Source organism: Cynocephalus volans, chromosome 2 (genome assembly GCF_027409185.1).
Source record: "Cynocephalus volans isolate mCynVol1 chromosome 2, mCynVol1.pri, whole genome shotgun sequence".
Lineage (NCBI taxonomy): Eukaryota > Metazoa > Chordata > Mammalia > Dermoptera > Cynocephalidae > Cynocephalus > Cynocephalus volans.
Window position 1 is genome coordinate 203043413 of NC_084461.1, and position 16498 is coordinate 203059910.

General features: G+C 39.6%; 1 protein-coding gene across 2 annotated transcripts in view; it reads left to right on the forward strand.

Annotated features, from left to right (window-relative positions):
- Nucleotides 1–16498, forward strand: part of KREMEN1 (kringle containing transmembrane protein 1) — a 65835-nt gene that overhangs the window by 27648 nt on the left and 21689 nt on the right. For both annotated transcript variants that reach the window (XM_063086770.1, XM_063086771.1), the window contains exon 4: nt 11444–11568. In XM_063086770.1, coding sequence (XP_062942840.1) covers nt 11444–11568 — 125 coding nt within the window. The remainder of the gene's footprint in view (nt 1–11443; nt 11569–16498) is intronic.

A 16498-nucleotide genomic window follows, 5' to 3' on the forward strand; every position in this document is an offset into this window, starting at 1 on the left:
AAGTTTGAAATTCTAATGGTATGCTGAATTATTAAGATTGCCTTTTTGACATTGTGGAAACCAAAGGATTAACTCAGTGGCGACAGAGGGTCTGCAGTTCATGCTGTTAGCTCTAAGTCATTGTCTTTTCTTCTTTGGGTTTGGAAAATCCTAAGCCCCAGGAGTAAAGTAGGCTGTGATGGTATCCAAGAAGCATTTGTTGCACAGCAGAGCTGCTCTGTAGAATGCTGGGCCGCCTCTGCGGGTGTTCCCAGCCCAGCTGTTCTCAGCTGGGAAAGGGCTCCCGAGGGTTGGACCCTCTTCAGGAAACAGGCCATCAGCATCTTTGTCCTGGCCTCTCTCCCAACACCAAGTCTTCACTATTGTGGCTGAAGTTTACCTTCTATAAAAAGACACATCTCTGCATATCATTTACACTTTACAGCTAAAATGAAACCTCAAACTTTAGTCAATAGCCAAAGCAATATTGAAAGGAACGTAATTTTTGTTTTTACCTCTTTTGTCTTTCAATTCCAATTAATATTTTTGTTTAATTGAACCCTTTTAGCATTGACAGAATCCATTTTAATATTGTTTATTGTTGCTTCATGTGAATAGTTTTGTTTTCCCAACTAGACTAAGCTGCTTAGAAGCAGAAACAAAGGCAGCTCCAAAATTTCTATGAAGGACCTGTTCACTAAATAGTCTTTTTTGATGCTGTGAAATCATATCGTTTCCCATAAGAAACAAGACAAACTAGTGGAAAGAATGTGGACTTTGGAGTCACATGGCTTGTGCTTTGCTTAATAGCTTTTGGCAAAATGACTCCTCTCTGAGCCTTGATGGTTTCCTCATCTCTGCCTTCAGGGTTATTTTGAAGATTAAATGAATAAATTGCACACAGCCCTAAGTTCAGGACCCAGCACTTCGTAGGCATGAAAGTACCAGCAGTATTATGGTTGTGTGCTTTCCCTAGGGAATGAACTACATTGCATATTTCTGACATCTGATTCCTAGAATATGTTATTCACAGCCTGCTTTTTATTTCTGTCCATCCCTGTTTTATGTGACTGACCATGGGGCTTGGTACTGTGCCTCGCTGCTGCAGCGGCCATTCCCTGGAGCCTGGTATGGCACTGGACTCACGGAGCACAAGAGGCCCCACGTTTGTTCTTAAAATGCAGTTTTATGGTTTCAGATCTGGCATGTACTTGATTATTTTTTGTTTTGGGGAGTGGATATTATTTCATTTTCCATTAAAAAACTACTGACTTTCTGAACCAAATGGACATTTTGCTCAGTGACAGATATAAAATGTTCTAAAACACAGTTGTGTGAAGCATACTAGTAACTTAAAAAGTGAAAATCATTCAAATCGATAAGGGTGACTTAACTGAAAATCTTTACACCAGAACTTTCCTGTAAGGAATATACATATACATAAGAAATAGTCCCTCAATCTTATAATGTAATTAGGAATCTGAGTTATAAACGTAGGAGAAAATTGGAGACTTGAACACCAACTACATAAATAAGTGTTGAATTATGGGGTAGAGTGCTGTGAGTTTTTGAAGACAAGAAGACCCGGTAAAGATTGTAGAAATTGGGAGAAACATGGATGGAGACTGGATGGGTCAGGGCACACCAGGTCAGGGAATAGCATGACAGGCTTGGAGGAAGGGCATGGGATTGGCGAGCATGTGAGTTGGGATCCAGGCTGCCTGGAGTAGAGGAGTAGACAGAAAGGAACCAGGTTAGACCTTAAAAGCCAAAGTTGATTGGATGGGATTGATGTGCTGAAAGCCGTTGTTTAGGAAGGTAAGCCCAGTGTCTATTTACCAGATAGATTGGAGGAAGAAGTTTGGGTTGGAAGGGATGGGCATAAATTTCTAAAGCCAGGGGATAAGAGCCTGGGCTATGATGGGAGCAGTGAGATAACACAGGAAGGGTTAAATCCAAGATGCATTTAGGAAGAAGAAAAACTTGACGACAATGGAATATATAAGGGATGAAACAGCAGGAAGAGTAAAAGATAACTCTGTGGTTCCTTGCCTGGGATATTTGCGGTGTACTTGAAGCTGAGCTCTTCATCCCAGGGACACAGCTGTATCATTCCTCTTGAACTTGGACTGACCTTTTATCAAGTAAGGTGTTTCAGTTGTTTATGGCTGCATAACAAGCCACCGAAACCCCTGTAATTTACAACAGTTTAGCATTTCTCCTAGTTCTGTGGGTTGGCTGAGTTTCAGCTGGGTGGTTCTTCTACTCTTACCTGGATTCAATTAGGTGGCTGCCTTCAGATGGGAGCTTTGCTGGGCCAGGACATCCAGAATGGCTTTAGGCCTATATGCAGGTGACTCCTCTTTCCAGCAGGGCATTCAGACTTCTTATGTGGTGGCTGGCTTCCAGGAGAGATGAAACAGAAGCTGCCAGTCCTCTTAAGGCTCAAACTCAGAAGTCCACCATATTCTACTGATCGAAGCAAGTTTCAAGGCCAGCCCAGATTTAAGAAGAGGGGAAATAGAGTTTAGCTCTTAAAGTGAGAGCAACATGCATGTACAGGGAGAAGAGAAATTATTAGAGCCTCTTTTGGAGATTATATACCACATTAAATCACAAGAAATTGTTTTAGATAAGGAAATCCCACCAGGAGGGAACTACTTTAATGATACTTCGGGACATATGGGATCAGGGTCCTAGGAGCTCTTACTGCCTTCCCTTAAAGGTAGAATTTCAGAGAGGAAGAAAAAGGTGTGTGTATTTATTTATTTGGGTGAGTTGTTATGAGACTCAGAGGCATGAGTAGGGCTGCTTGAAGAATTAGAGTGACTGAAAAGGAGAGTTTATATTATACAGGTAGAGTGGGGCCTTATTACAATAAGCACTTGAAGCAAGATGGCAGCTGTCAGATTTGGAATTAAGTTGCAGGTGGACAGGATGGGGGGCAATGTGCTGGTGGTCATGGGCCTGAGAGTGTGGATGAATCCACACTTAATCCATCGATGCTTTGAAGGAAGTACTCAAATTGATTTGTCCTCTAATAGGACACCAGTGGCATCATTTTCTATGCTTAGTTCCTGTTCCCATGGAGGGGAGAAATCACCTACTGAGGCACCAGTGTGGGATCTCTGGAGCAGAAGATGGTAGTGGCACAAGGTTAAATGATGTCTAGAATAAGTAGAGGAGTTGCATCATTTCTTAAGAAGCAGATTTTAATTATAAGAAAAAAATAACTAGCCAGCTGCAAAAAATAAAAGGAGTTCTGCAGAGTCATGGAAAGAGTTTTCTAAACATAGGACAAGAGCTTTGCTTCTGGTTTCTTAAAGCAAATATCACAGATCTGGTCAGAGCATTGTAGCAGAAAACATAGTAACAGTAAGGGCTACCTCTTATGTGAGTTACTATTTGAAGATTTGTATTTAAACTGAGCTTTTCCCATCACTGCCGTACCTTCTGTCTTTGACAGGAATTGTTCGGTTTCCAGGACTAGAACTCACTCAAGCTAACTTGAGCAAAAGGAATTTATTGAAGGACATTCAGTATATCACAGAACCCAATCCCTGTGTCCAAATAGCCTAGAAAGGAAGTATGCACTCTTGCCATCGCTCTCTGGGACCACATGGTCTCCCATGTTTGCCTCCCTCTCGGCTCAGTGTCCATTCTGCTTCATCTTTGTGGACCAGCACATTCACTCATTCATCCACTCACATGGCCCAGACACGAGTTTGGTTGCCTCAACTCCTATCTGGCAGATTCCTACAAGTTGGGTGCCTGCAGTTCACTAAGTGGATCCCAGTCCCAGCTTCTTGGGAGAGAGATTTTGGTGGCCCCAGTGTGAGTCAGCTGTGGCCAGTAAATGGAGTCCTTTGGCTTGTCCCAAACCAGGAGCAGATTCTCTGAGAAGTTGCCATGGGTGATAGGAGGTTCTTAGAGAAGGGCTGTCAGCCATGGATGCCCCCGTGGAGGTGAGTGTAGCACATTCACCATGAAGCCACAGGTAAATCCAAATGTAACAGGTGTTCAGTAAGCCTGCTTGGTTGCTTCTGAGCAGTTCTTTCTGTGAGTAAAAGAACAATAGTTCCTGGATTAATCTGAATGGAAGACCATTTTCTCTCAGCTGCCTCTAAAATTTTGATCTTGGTCAAGAACTCTGAACACATGAAGAGAATGTTGGTAATTAATTGTCATGAGTTTCGTAGCCTAAACTATGATAAATGAGGGAGCCATTCATATGTTATGATTTTTTAAAAATTGAAAGTGATGAAGCCTCTTTGGTGAGAGGAAAAATGCATGACCAAGCCACAAGAACTTTAAAATGGCCTTGAAAGTAAAAAAGAATTTGAGAACAAATATCCTTTTTCAAATTGACTTTTCCTCCCTGCTTCTCGGAAGAGCCAAGGGTGGGACATGGTCTGGAAATCCACTCAGTTGACCAGTAATGCTTTGAAGACTACATGACGAGTCTTCTCCAGCGAGACTTTTAGCCACAGTTTCCAGTGCGAGTCAGAGGGCAGTGGCACCCCTCAGAGGCTGACCATTATCTCAGAGGCCTCCCTCTGGGTGCACAGAGCATTGGGAGACTAATGTGTCTAAGAATTCAGTCTTGAATCTCAGGGAGTCAATTTCACTTAGTTCTCCAAACTGGCCATATAAGAAAAGGGACAGGGACACCAAGAAAAAAAACCATGGAATGAGATTCTAAAAAACTCGAGTTTACCTCTGCTCTTCAGTTCTGTCTTGTGTGTCCCCATTCAAGTCCCTTAACCTTGCTAAACTGGTTTCTTCTTTGTCCAGTAGGTGTGATAACGTCTATCCTGCCTTCCTGAAAGGGCTGGAGCTTCTTGTGAGATGACTTATGTGAAAATGCACTGTATGCTATACAGATGCAAGAGATTAATATTTTAATATGTGGAATCAAACAGTTTTTTGAGGTGGCTGTCTTTGATTTTGTCTTTTAAATCAATGCTGTTTTATTTTTCTATTACTCAGCAAGTTTCTCTTGTTTGTGTGGTGAATGATGAAAGCCTTATTATATAGAATGATAATAAACACTATTGATTCAGCACATACTATCCTGCCAGCCTTGTGGTATTTACTTTATTTACATTATTTCCTTTTGTTTCTTGCAAGAACCTTTCAAGGCCCATATTGTTTCCTATTCCATTGTTGATGAAACTGAGCATAGGCTTTGGTGAAGGGCCAGAATTACCCTAGGGTTTGTCCCACTGCAAAATGCCAGTGTTCCTGGACACATGATGCTAGTACCGGTGCCCTTTAGAATATAAGCGGTCTTCAAAAAGTTCATGAAAGGATTTGTATTATCTTTTTCTTTTTTTTGGCAACTGACAAATACATGAATTGAACCCTGGACCTTGGTGTTATTAGCACCATGCTCTGGGTTTGTAATATCTTTGAATTCCATTTCTCCACGTACTTTTTGAAGTACCCTTGTATTGCCAAGTCCTGGAAGCAAGCAAGCAAAAACACCTCCTGAGCTACAATGTGGATGGCAGAAAGTGGAGAACAAAAAAGGCCATCACTCTCTTAGACCCTGTTCATTCTTATTTTTCATAAAATTCTAATAAGCTCCATAGGTTTGTTGTAAGCCTGAGAAGCAACACATTAAGATAAGCAAAGACTGTAGGCATTGACAGTAGTAAGAAGTAGATGCTTTTAAAGACTCCTTTCAGTTCTAATGTTCTGAGGTTTCAGCAGCCCCGACAGCAACTGTTTTGGACTGAATGTTTGTGACCCCCCAAAATTCTTATGTTGAAGCCCTAACCCCCAATGTGATGATATTTGGAGATGGGGCCCCTGGGAGGTAATTAGGTCTAGATGAACTCATGAGAATGGGGATCCCATGATGGGATTAGTGTCCTTAAAGGAAGAGAAAGAGAGACCAGGGTTCGCTCACTCTCCACCACGTGAGGACACAGCAGGAAGGTGGCCATCTGAAAGCCAGGAAGAGAGGCCTCATCGGGAACTAAATCTGCTGGTACCTTGACCTTTGACTTCCCAGCCTCTTGAACTGTGAGAAATAAATGTCTGTTGTTTAAGCCACCAGTCTATGGTATTTTGTTATAGCAGCCCAAGCTTACTAAGACAGCAATCAAGGAGACAAATTAACTATTAAAGACAGACAGGAAAACATAACAAAGCATACCAGTCTAGGGCCATTTTGGTGAAGTACATTTGATGATCTCAAGTTACCAAGAACAATTTAGGTTAAACTATGTTTAATTTGTTTAGGAAATATCTAATGCATTTTAGAAAGGTTTTATCCAAAATTATTAAGATAAAATTTTAAGTTTTAAAGTTAACCTTTATGGAAAACTGTTATCCAGAATGATGTTTCTAGATAGCTGAAGAAGACAGTGAGCAGGAAGGAGTCAAAAACAGCAATTACTACCTTTCAGTGGATGCTATTGTGCAGATAGCTCTGCTTTTCACTTTAGCTCTGCCCTGTTCACTCACTGCTACCTAAGAAGTACCTTTACCCCCTCACTCCATGATTTCAGCTGGTGAAACAGGACATGCTTGTTCATTCAGCACATAGTCATAGAGTACCTGCTGTGTGACTGCGACCATTCCAGGCTTTGGGAACACAGTAGTATGCAGATGATACATAACTGCCCTTTAGTTGTTCATGGCTAATTGGGGTGCGGGGGTGGCAGCACATGGGGGAGGCAAGTAAATAGGTGTTTAGAATCAAACTCAGTACAGACTGCTATAGGGACTACACAGTAGGGGCATATACCCTCCTATTTTGTGGGGGGTAGTGTAGGCAGGATAGGAGAGCCATGAGAGCCATGGGGAAAGGGGAAATGCTGCTCAGGCTGAAATCTCAAGTAGGGAAGAGGGTTCTAAGCAGAAGGAATAGCGGGTACAAAAATCCAGAGGCCAAAAAAAAAAAAAAAAAAAATCCAGAGGCCAGAGAGCAAGTTGCAGTTGGGAAACTTGTGAATACACTATGGTTGGGCTTTTGTGTAGAACGTGAGCCAAAAGCTGAGAGGTAGAGAGACATCATGCTAGTGGGGGAGGGGAAGAGGAGCAGCACAGATGGGGCAGGGCCTTGTGTACCATGTGGGAAAGTTTGGACTTTATCCTGTGGGGCAGCAGGATTCGAGGATTTTAGGCAGGTCCCCACATAACTCTCTAGCTTCTGCCACTTTTCCCTCTCTCTCATTGGTCAAGCTCACTTTTTTGTGTTCCTCCAAAAGCCAAGGTCATTCTTGCCTCAGGCCTTTGCATTTGCTGTTCATTCTGCCTGGAATGTGCAGTAAAGTTTATTCCAGTGGCAATGTGCTAACTAAATTAGAGTAGGGTAAGCCTAGAAATGGAGACAGAATAGGAGTTCAATGCAGTGATCTAAGTGGGAAGAGACAGTGGCCTGAACTGGGGAAGTGGCAGCGTGGATAGAGAGACATGGGTAGATGTTTGTTGTATTTTAGGAGGTAGAATTGACAGGTAGTGCTTGGCTAGTGATTGACTTGGGGGGCAAGGATGATACTTCAGACCATTGATGTTCAAATGGATTCAAACAGCAGCAGAGTGCAGTCTGGTTCACACTGAATCCATTTCATGAAGTGTTTCAGGAACTCACTGCCCCATTGGAACATGAGCTGCCTGGCTTTGCTCACCAAACTGTAGTGAATAGAGCTTATAGGTTCCAGCTGTGTTAATGCAGCCCATGGCCTTGTCTATATCTAACCTTAACATTTATGATTATATGCCGTGGGCACTTTATAAACTAATACATCATAAAATGCTTACTTGTCAGCATAACAGAATAAATGAGATAAAAGTCAGAGTAAATGACCAAGATGATCATAATCAAGTAGTTTTTATTAAGAACCGTTAAATGCATGTCCAGGTTTCCATGTGCAAGATCCCTTTAACAAACTCAGTTTATGTCATGTGCCTCTGACTTAACTCATTGCAGTTGTTTAAACCCTAAATTCTAGACGTTCCCAAGCCAGACCCCCACTGAACACACTGGACTCCTACTGCCTACAGCTTTTCTGTTTACATTTGCTACTATAGAGATTTGGTTTGTTTCCGAAAGATGTATTTTAACATTTGTGTGGTGAGCCACATTTGTTATATTTGAACCATGTGTGATGCAAGGGAGAAGGGTGAATCTTTGGGTTAGCCGAAGTACTTCCTGCCAATTTAAAATGAGCTAGTTAGATGGTGGAAGAAATGAAAAGTGTTATGTGTGTTCACATACACATACATACGTGCATATATTCTTAAGTGCCCAAAAGACTAATGTGGGTATAAAGTTTATTAAATTGGACCATGCTGTTTTCTATTCTTAAACATAAAGGAGAAAGACTATCTAAAAGTCTATATGGCTCTCACTTTGGAACTGGATAATACATAACTCTTAACTGACCTAGAAGTGCTTTTAGGACCAGGCCTCATTCTTGTCTTGTTATATCTTTAGTTATATAAATTGTGTGGAGCCAAATGGAAAAAGGTAAAGGCTTCAAATGACAGCGGAGTGATTTATAAATTAATAATGCAAATAGAAAACTAAGGCCCTGAGAGAGTGATTTTTCCATGGCCATGATGAATTTATTTCTTCATTCAATAAACATATTTAATATATATTATGAGGGGTATCAGTTATCTATTGCTGTGTAACAAATTACCCCCAAATTTAGTGGCTTAAAATAGCACACATTTATTGTCTCACACATTCAGTGGATCAGGAAATCTGGGTATGACTTAGCTAGGTTTTTTGCTTCACTCTGTCTCACAAAGCTGCAATCAAGGTGTCCACCAGGTCTGGAGTCTCATCTGAAGTCTCAGCTGAGGAATGATCCATTTCCAACCTCACACAGTTGTTGGTAGGATTCAGTTCTTTGTGGACTGTTGGACTGAAATTCTCAGTTTCTTGCTGGCTGTTGGCTGAAAGCCACCCTCAGTTCCTTGCCACACAGCTTGACATGGCATATTGCTTCATAGAAGTATACAAGCTAAGAAGGCAATAGAGAGATCTGCTAGCAAGGTGAAGTCACAATCTCTTGTAACCTAACCACAGAAGTGACATCCCATCAACTTTGCCATATCCTGTTGGTCAGAAGCAAGTCACTAGTCCAGCCCACACTCAAGGGAAAGGGATGACAGAAGGGCGTGAGTACCAGGAGCTGGGGATCTGTCTTGAGCAATTTGGACTCCTATAACAAAATACCATAGACTGGGAGGCTAAACAACAGACATTTATTCTCATAGTTCTAGAGGCTGGGAAGGCCAAGGTCAAGGTATCAATAGACTCTGTCTGGTGAGGCCCCTCTTTCTGGTTTGCTGATGGCTACCTTCTTGCTATATCCTCACATGGCAGAGAGAGAGAGAGGGCTCTGATTTCTTTATTTTCTTATAAAGGCAATAATCCCATCCTGGGGGCTCAACCCTCATGACCTCATCTAAACCTAATTTCCTCCTAAAGGCCCCACCTCCAAATACCATCACATTGGGCATTCAGGCTTCAATATAAGAATTTTGGAGGTAAAAAGGAAAAAAACCTTTTTCCTATGCATTCACACACTTCTGACACCAGATGTGTGTTTTTCCCAAACCAGCTAATTCTCCAACTTTCCAGATAACCAACTTGGTGTTCTACAATTAAATTATGACACTAACCACCTATAGTTAGTGCAGACCCCACAGGTTAAGGGCTCAGTCCCATAGCACTTCCCCCAACTTCAGATGCAAATTGTAAGTAGTGGGTCCCCAAGTTACCCACACTTCTGTCCAACTTGGCTACAAATTGGGGGTTCCCATGATTCCTCCTCAGGTTTGATAGTTTTCTGTAACAGCTCACAGAACTCAGGGAAACACTTTACATTTACCAGTTTATTGTAACAAATATGTTAAAGGATACAGAGGAACAGCCAAATGAAGAGGTACATAGGGTGAGGTCCAGAAGGGTCCAAAGGAGCTTCTGTCCCTGTGAAGTGTGCCACCCTCCCAGCACATGAATGTGTTTACCAACCCAGAAGCTCTCCAAACCCCATCTTTTAGGGATTTTTATGGAGGCTTCATCACATAGGCATGATTGATTATTACTTATTAACTCAATCTCCAGCCCTTCTTTCCTTACTGGAAGATGGGGGCAGGGAAGTGGAGCTGAAAGTTCCAAGCTTCTAATCATACCTTAGTCTTTCTTGTGACCAGCTACTATCCTGAAGCTCTTCAGGCACTCACCAAGAGTACCTTGTTAGGACAAAAGACACTCCAATCACCCAGAAAATTCTCTGTGCCAGGAACTGGGGGCAGAGACCAAATGTATATTTCTCAGGTCACAGAGGTAAACATTCAGTCCATAGCAGGATCATTGAGGTTTATCTTTGAAAACTGTCTCCCACAGTTGGTACATATGTTTAGGTTCTTTTATTCTCAGATACAGCTTTTTCTACTCAACCAAACCATGTGATGTGTGGTTGTGAACACTAATGTGCTCACTGTGGTAAGCTGAACGATGCCCCCCCTCCTAAGATGTTTAAATTGTAATCCCCAGAATCTATGAATATGTTACCTTAGAGGTCATAAAGGATTTGGCAGATGTGATTAAGTTAAGGGTTTTGAGACAGATTATACGGGTAGGCCCAGTGTAATGACAGGGTTCTTAGAGAGGCAGGAGGATCTGAGTCAGAGAAGGCAATGTGACAGTGGAAACAGAGAGAGGGAAGAAGAGGTGATGACAGAAGCAGGGGCTGAATGGTGTGGCCGCAAGCCAAGGAATATGGACAGCCTCTAAAAGATTGAAAAGGTGAGGAATGGATTGTCCCCCTTGACCCTCCAGGAGGAACTCAGCTCTGCCAACACCTTGATGTTAGCCCCATAAAACCCATTTAGTACTTCTGACCTCCAGAACTGAAAGATAATAAATATATGTTATTTTAAGCCACTAGGTTTTTAGTAATTTGTTTCAGGTACAATAGGAAACTAACACACTCACCAAAAGACCTTGGCAAAACCCACTTGTGGAACTTTTTAAGGAATGAGAGGATTAGGTGCAAGGTATAAGGTGATGGGCTTCTAAGGGCTTTTCCTGCCCTCCAGTGACTCTCAAACATAATTTACATATTGCAGTTCCTCTCTTTTTAGGAAATTATTCCTCATTCTCTTCAATTCTAAATCCTATTGATATTGAACAGGTTAAAAAAAAAGTTAGTTAAAAATGTACCTGAGTTTCACATACTCTTCAAAATAAAACAAAGACATGGTATTTAGCAGAGGACATTAAGGTACCTATTTTTATTTTTATTTACTTATTTATATTTTTGGTGGCTGGCCAGTATGTAAGGTTCCTATTTTAAAAGCTTATTACTTGTTATTTATTTGTACCTCAGGAGTGGAAATATTGACTGAGATGAAAGTACCTGGCACAAATTGCTTATCATTCTTGGTGTTTCACAGCCAGATGTTGTGAAATTCTTTTTTCTTTTTTCTCTAGTGCCTGGAAACCTTGGCTGCTACAAGGATCATGGAAACCCACCTCCTCTAACTGGCACCAGTAAAACGTCCAACAGACTTACCATTCAAACCTGCATCAGTTTTTGTCGGAGTCAGAGGTTCAAGGTAATGGCTCCGTGGCTATGTAACTGTAGAAAAAGATAACGACGAAATTACATTTTGCTGAGATAACTTAAATGTTTTTTAAAAAAACCTGTAAAACCATATAACTCTTCCACCAACAAAGAGTTGGAGGAGGAGTGGGCTTGGGATTCAGCCGTGTGAGGCAGCACTTTTGTTAAAGACTAGGAGAAAAGGGGAGGAAAATCCCCAGTAGTTGCATTCCTATTTGACCTCTGACAGAGTCATGCATTTCCTTGTGCCCTTGTATATTGTGAGCAGAGATATCCCTGGCTCCACAGAGGATCTGAGAATAAACCAAGGTAATGGTTTACATCCTTGATAGATTAAGGGGCCTTAGCCTTGATACCAGTCCAGAATATTCCACTTCTTCCTATCCATTCTTTTATCTGAAATTCATTCCTTGATTATCAAAGTTTAATAATGCTATTATTATATCAGAAAAAGATCCTTTCTTTTTCCTTCCTCCCTCACTCCTTCCCTTCCTTCCTTCCTTTCCTCCTTCCTTAATAATTCTGCCAAGAAGCCATTAATGAGGCCGAAGCAAGAGGATAGCTTGTCAGTGTTCAGGGTTATGTGAGGTGGGTGCCTGAGCAAGGCAGGTAGTCCAACGTGATCAAGTGATTGGTTACTTGCAAAGGGCTTGAGCATGTAAATGAATATAGAGAGGATAATGGGAGCCAAGATTCTCACTGTTGGAGAAGGGAGGTACAAATGTGGATACCGGGGAGAACTGGAATGAAGCTTGGAGTGCTGGATAAGGATTGAGGTTATTAGTATAAGTACATAGTTTTTGCTATATAGAAAGATAGGTATAGAAATGAATATAAATGTGCAAGTGTTTGTGTGCATCTATGAGTGTATGTATATTTTTTAGCTCTGTCTCCTGAGTGGGCCTGGGAGCAGTGCCACACTGATAGCAGAGAGTACACTAAGCACCCAGATCTTGGTTTCTAAATACTCTTCTCTGCTAAAGACAACGAGGGCCCCTTAGACAAAATTACTGATTTTAGTGCTGGTTCTGTAAAAGTGCAAGATGACCCTGAAGCGTCTTGTGCAAGAAAGTAAGCAGTGATATGGACTTGTCAAAAGGACACAGGAACCACCTTGAAGGGATTCCCACTGGCCAAATCTGACATAATTTGAGCTTCTAGACAAATAATTTTAGTAAGAAATATACCCGATTGAATAAAATAAGAACCCACAAATCCACAGTGAGATAAATAAGTAAATAAAGAAGAAAAGTATTTCTTTCCAGAGAATGCCAACTAATAAATGCAGAAGAAATGATGGAATTTGAAAATTCACCATTTGGCAACAGTCGTAGTAATAATTGATTCAGAGAACAAATATCAAGGTGTGTAAATATACCAAGTCCTCATCTACTAGAGGGTGAAAGTTGCATGTGGAACAGCATATTTATATAGCCTCAAAGGTCTCCCCACAAAATATTCATTAACTATGAAGGGAAAACAAGTAATTTTACAGTAGCAAAAACTGGCATATACTACTTTACTAACGTGATCAAAGTTGACATAATCAGTGATACCATGAAAAATAGACATGTATCCTATCTGACAGGACAAGAGCTAAACATCACTTTGGTGATACTTCTGCCGAAAATGAATGGTATAGATCTAATCGTGAGGAGGCATCAGGCAAATCCAGAACAAAGGCCATTCTACAAAATAACTAGCCTTAATTCTTCAAAAATGTTGAGATCACAAAGGTCAAGAAAGGACTGAAGAACTAACTATTCCAGGTTGAAAGGTCCTGAAGATACCCAACAACTAAGTATATCTATGATCCTGGATTGGATTCTTTTTCTACAAAGGATAAAATTGAGGCCGTTGACAACTTGGAATGGGGTCTCTAGATGAAGGGAAAAGAGCGGTTTTTTGTACTGTTCTCGCAGATTTTCTTTATATTTGAAATTATTTGAAAAAAAAAGAAAAAGCATTTGAAAAAAATTGGAATAGAAGAGAACTTTTTCAATCTGACTGAAAGCATCTACAAAAACACCTACAGCTAACATCATATTCAATTGTGAAATGTTCAGAGCTCCCTACCTAAGATCAGAAACAGACAATCATGCTGACTCTCACCTCTCCTATTCAACATTGTACTGAAGGTCCTTGCCAAAGGAAAAAGGCAATAAAAAGAAATAAAGGGCATATGGGTTGAAAAGGAAGAAGTAAATTTTTTTATTTATGGGTAACGTGATCATGTGTTTAGACAATTCTAAGGATTCTATGGAAAAGCTACTAGAACCAGTAAGTAAATTTAGCAGGGTTGCAGGTTATAAGGTCACATACAATAATCAGTTGCAATTCAATATACTAGCAGTAAAAAATTAAAAAATAAAATTTTACCACTTTATAATAGCAAAAATTACTTAAGAATAAATGTAATAAAAGATGTTAAAGACCTTATACATTGAAAACTACATAAGACTGCAAAGGAAAATTAAAGAAGACTAAAAATATGGAGATATAGACCTTGTTCATGGATTGGAAAATGCAAATATTGCTAACACATTAATTCCCCCAAATTGATCTATAGATTCAATGCATTCCTAATTAAAATCATAGCAGATTTTTTGAAAAATATTTGATAAGCTGATCCTAAAATTTATCATGGAAAGGTGGAGGACCTAGAATAACCAAAATAAGGTCAGCTTTGGAGGACTCACCCTGCCTGATCTGATGACGTTCTATAAAGCTACAGTAATCAAGATAGTGATATCGTCATAAGAATAGTCAGGTAGGTGATGAGTCGGCAAACAATGGCCTATGGGCCAAATCCTCATACCCATCTTTCTCTCTCTTTTTTTTTTTTTTTGGTAAATAACGTTTTATTGAAACATACCCACGCCTATGTATTTACATATTGTCTATGGCTGTTTTCATGCTACAACAGCAAAGTTGAGTAGTTCCCCAGCTTTGTATGGCCTGCAAAACCAAAAACATTTACTATCTGACTTCATAGAAAAAGTTTTCCAACTCCTGCTATATATGTCAATGCAAACTAACAGAATGTCCAGAAATAGACCTGCGTGTATATGGACTGTTGATTTTGACAGAGGTGTCAAGGTAATTTATGGGGAAAAAGATTTTCAAGAAATAATTCTTGAGAAAAACTGTAGCTCTTTATGAAGAAAAATGAACCTTTATCCTTGCTTCAAATCGTAGACAAAAATTAACTCTAAATCATACTACTGAAAAATGTGCTGTGGTACTGACATACATATAGACAAATGGAATAGAATTGAGAGTTCAGAAATAAACCCATTATTTATGGTCAACTGATTTTCAACAAAGGTGCCAAGATCATTCTATAGGGAAAGAAAGTCTTTTCAACAAATGGTACTGAAATAACTGGATATCCACTTGCAAAAGAATGAATTTGGACCTCTACCTCACACTATATATAAAAATTAATTAAAAATGGAATAAAGACCTAAATGTAAGAGCTAAAACTATAAAACTCTTAGGAAGAAGCATAGGTATATGTATGCCTAACCATGGATTAGTCAATGGTTTCTTAGTTATGATACCAAAAGTACAAGTAACCAAAAAAATAATAATAAATTGGACTTCATCAAAATTAAAAGCTCTTGTGTATCAGGGACACTAAATAAGAAAGTGCAAAGACAACCCATAGAATGGGAGAAGATATTTGCAAATTACATATAAGGGTCTAGTGTCTGGATATATAAAGAAGTCTTACAATTCAACAATAAAAAGACAACCCAATTAAAAAATGGGCAAAGTATTTGAATAGATATTTCTCCATAGAAGATATACAAATGACCAATAAGCACATAAAAAGATACTCAGTTATCATTGGTGTTTTGGGAAATGCAAATCAAAATCACGATTAGATACCACTTCACACAATTACGATGCTTGTACTTTTAAAGAAAAAGACAATAGCAAGTGTTGGTAAGTATGTGGAGAAACTGGAACTGTCATACATTACTGATGGAAATGTAAAATGGTGCAGCTGCTGTGGAAAACAGTCTGGCAGCTCCTCAAAAAATTAAACAGAGTTACTTTATACTCAGCAATTCCACTCCTAGGCATATACTAAAGAAAGCTGAAAACATGTTCACACAAAAAATTGTACACGAATGTAGCAGCATTATTCATAATAGCCAAAAAGTGCTAGTAACCCAAATGTCCTGATGAGTGGATGAACAAAATGTGGTATATTCATTAAATGGAATATTATTCAGCCATAAAAATAAATACTGATGCATGCTACAACGTGGATGAACCTTGAAAATGTTATGCTGAGTGAAATAAGCCAATTGCAAAAGGTCATGTATTTTATGATTCCATTTATATGAAGTATCCAGAATAGGCAAATCCATTGAGACAGAAAGTAGGTTCATGGTTGCCAGGGACTGGGAGGTGGGAGGAATTGGGACTAACTGCTAATCAGTACAGGTTTTCTTTTCCGGTGATGAATGTTCTGGAATTAAGTACTGGCGGTGATTGTACAACATAGTGATGTACTAACAACCACTGAAATGTACACTTTAAAATGGTGAATTTTATGTTATGTGAATTAATTTTAATTTAAAAAAGAGCTAAAACTACTAAACTTGTAGGAAAAAACAAAGTCTTATGACATTAGATTAGACAAATATTTCTTAAATAGGATGCAAAAAAGCACAAATCATAAAAGAAAAAGTTGGTAAATTGTACTTATCAATATTAAAAACTTATCTTCAAAAAACAGAGTTAAAAAAATGAAAAGGCAAGCCATAGACTGGGAGAAAGTAGTTGCTAAATACATATCTGATAGAGAACTTGTATACAGAATATACAAAGAACTCTTACAACTCAATAATAAGACAACTCAATTTAAAAATGGGCGAAGGAGGGCTGGCCAGTTAACTCACTTGGTT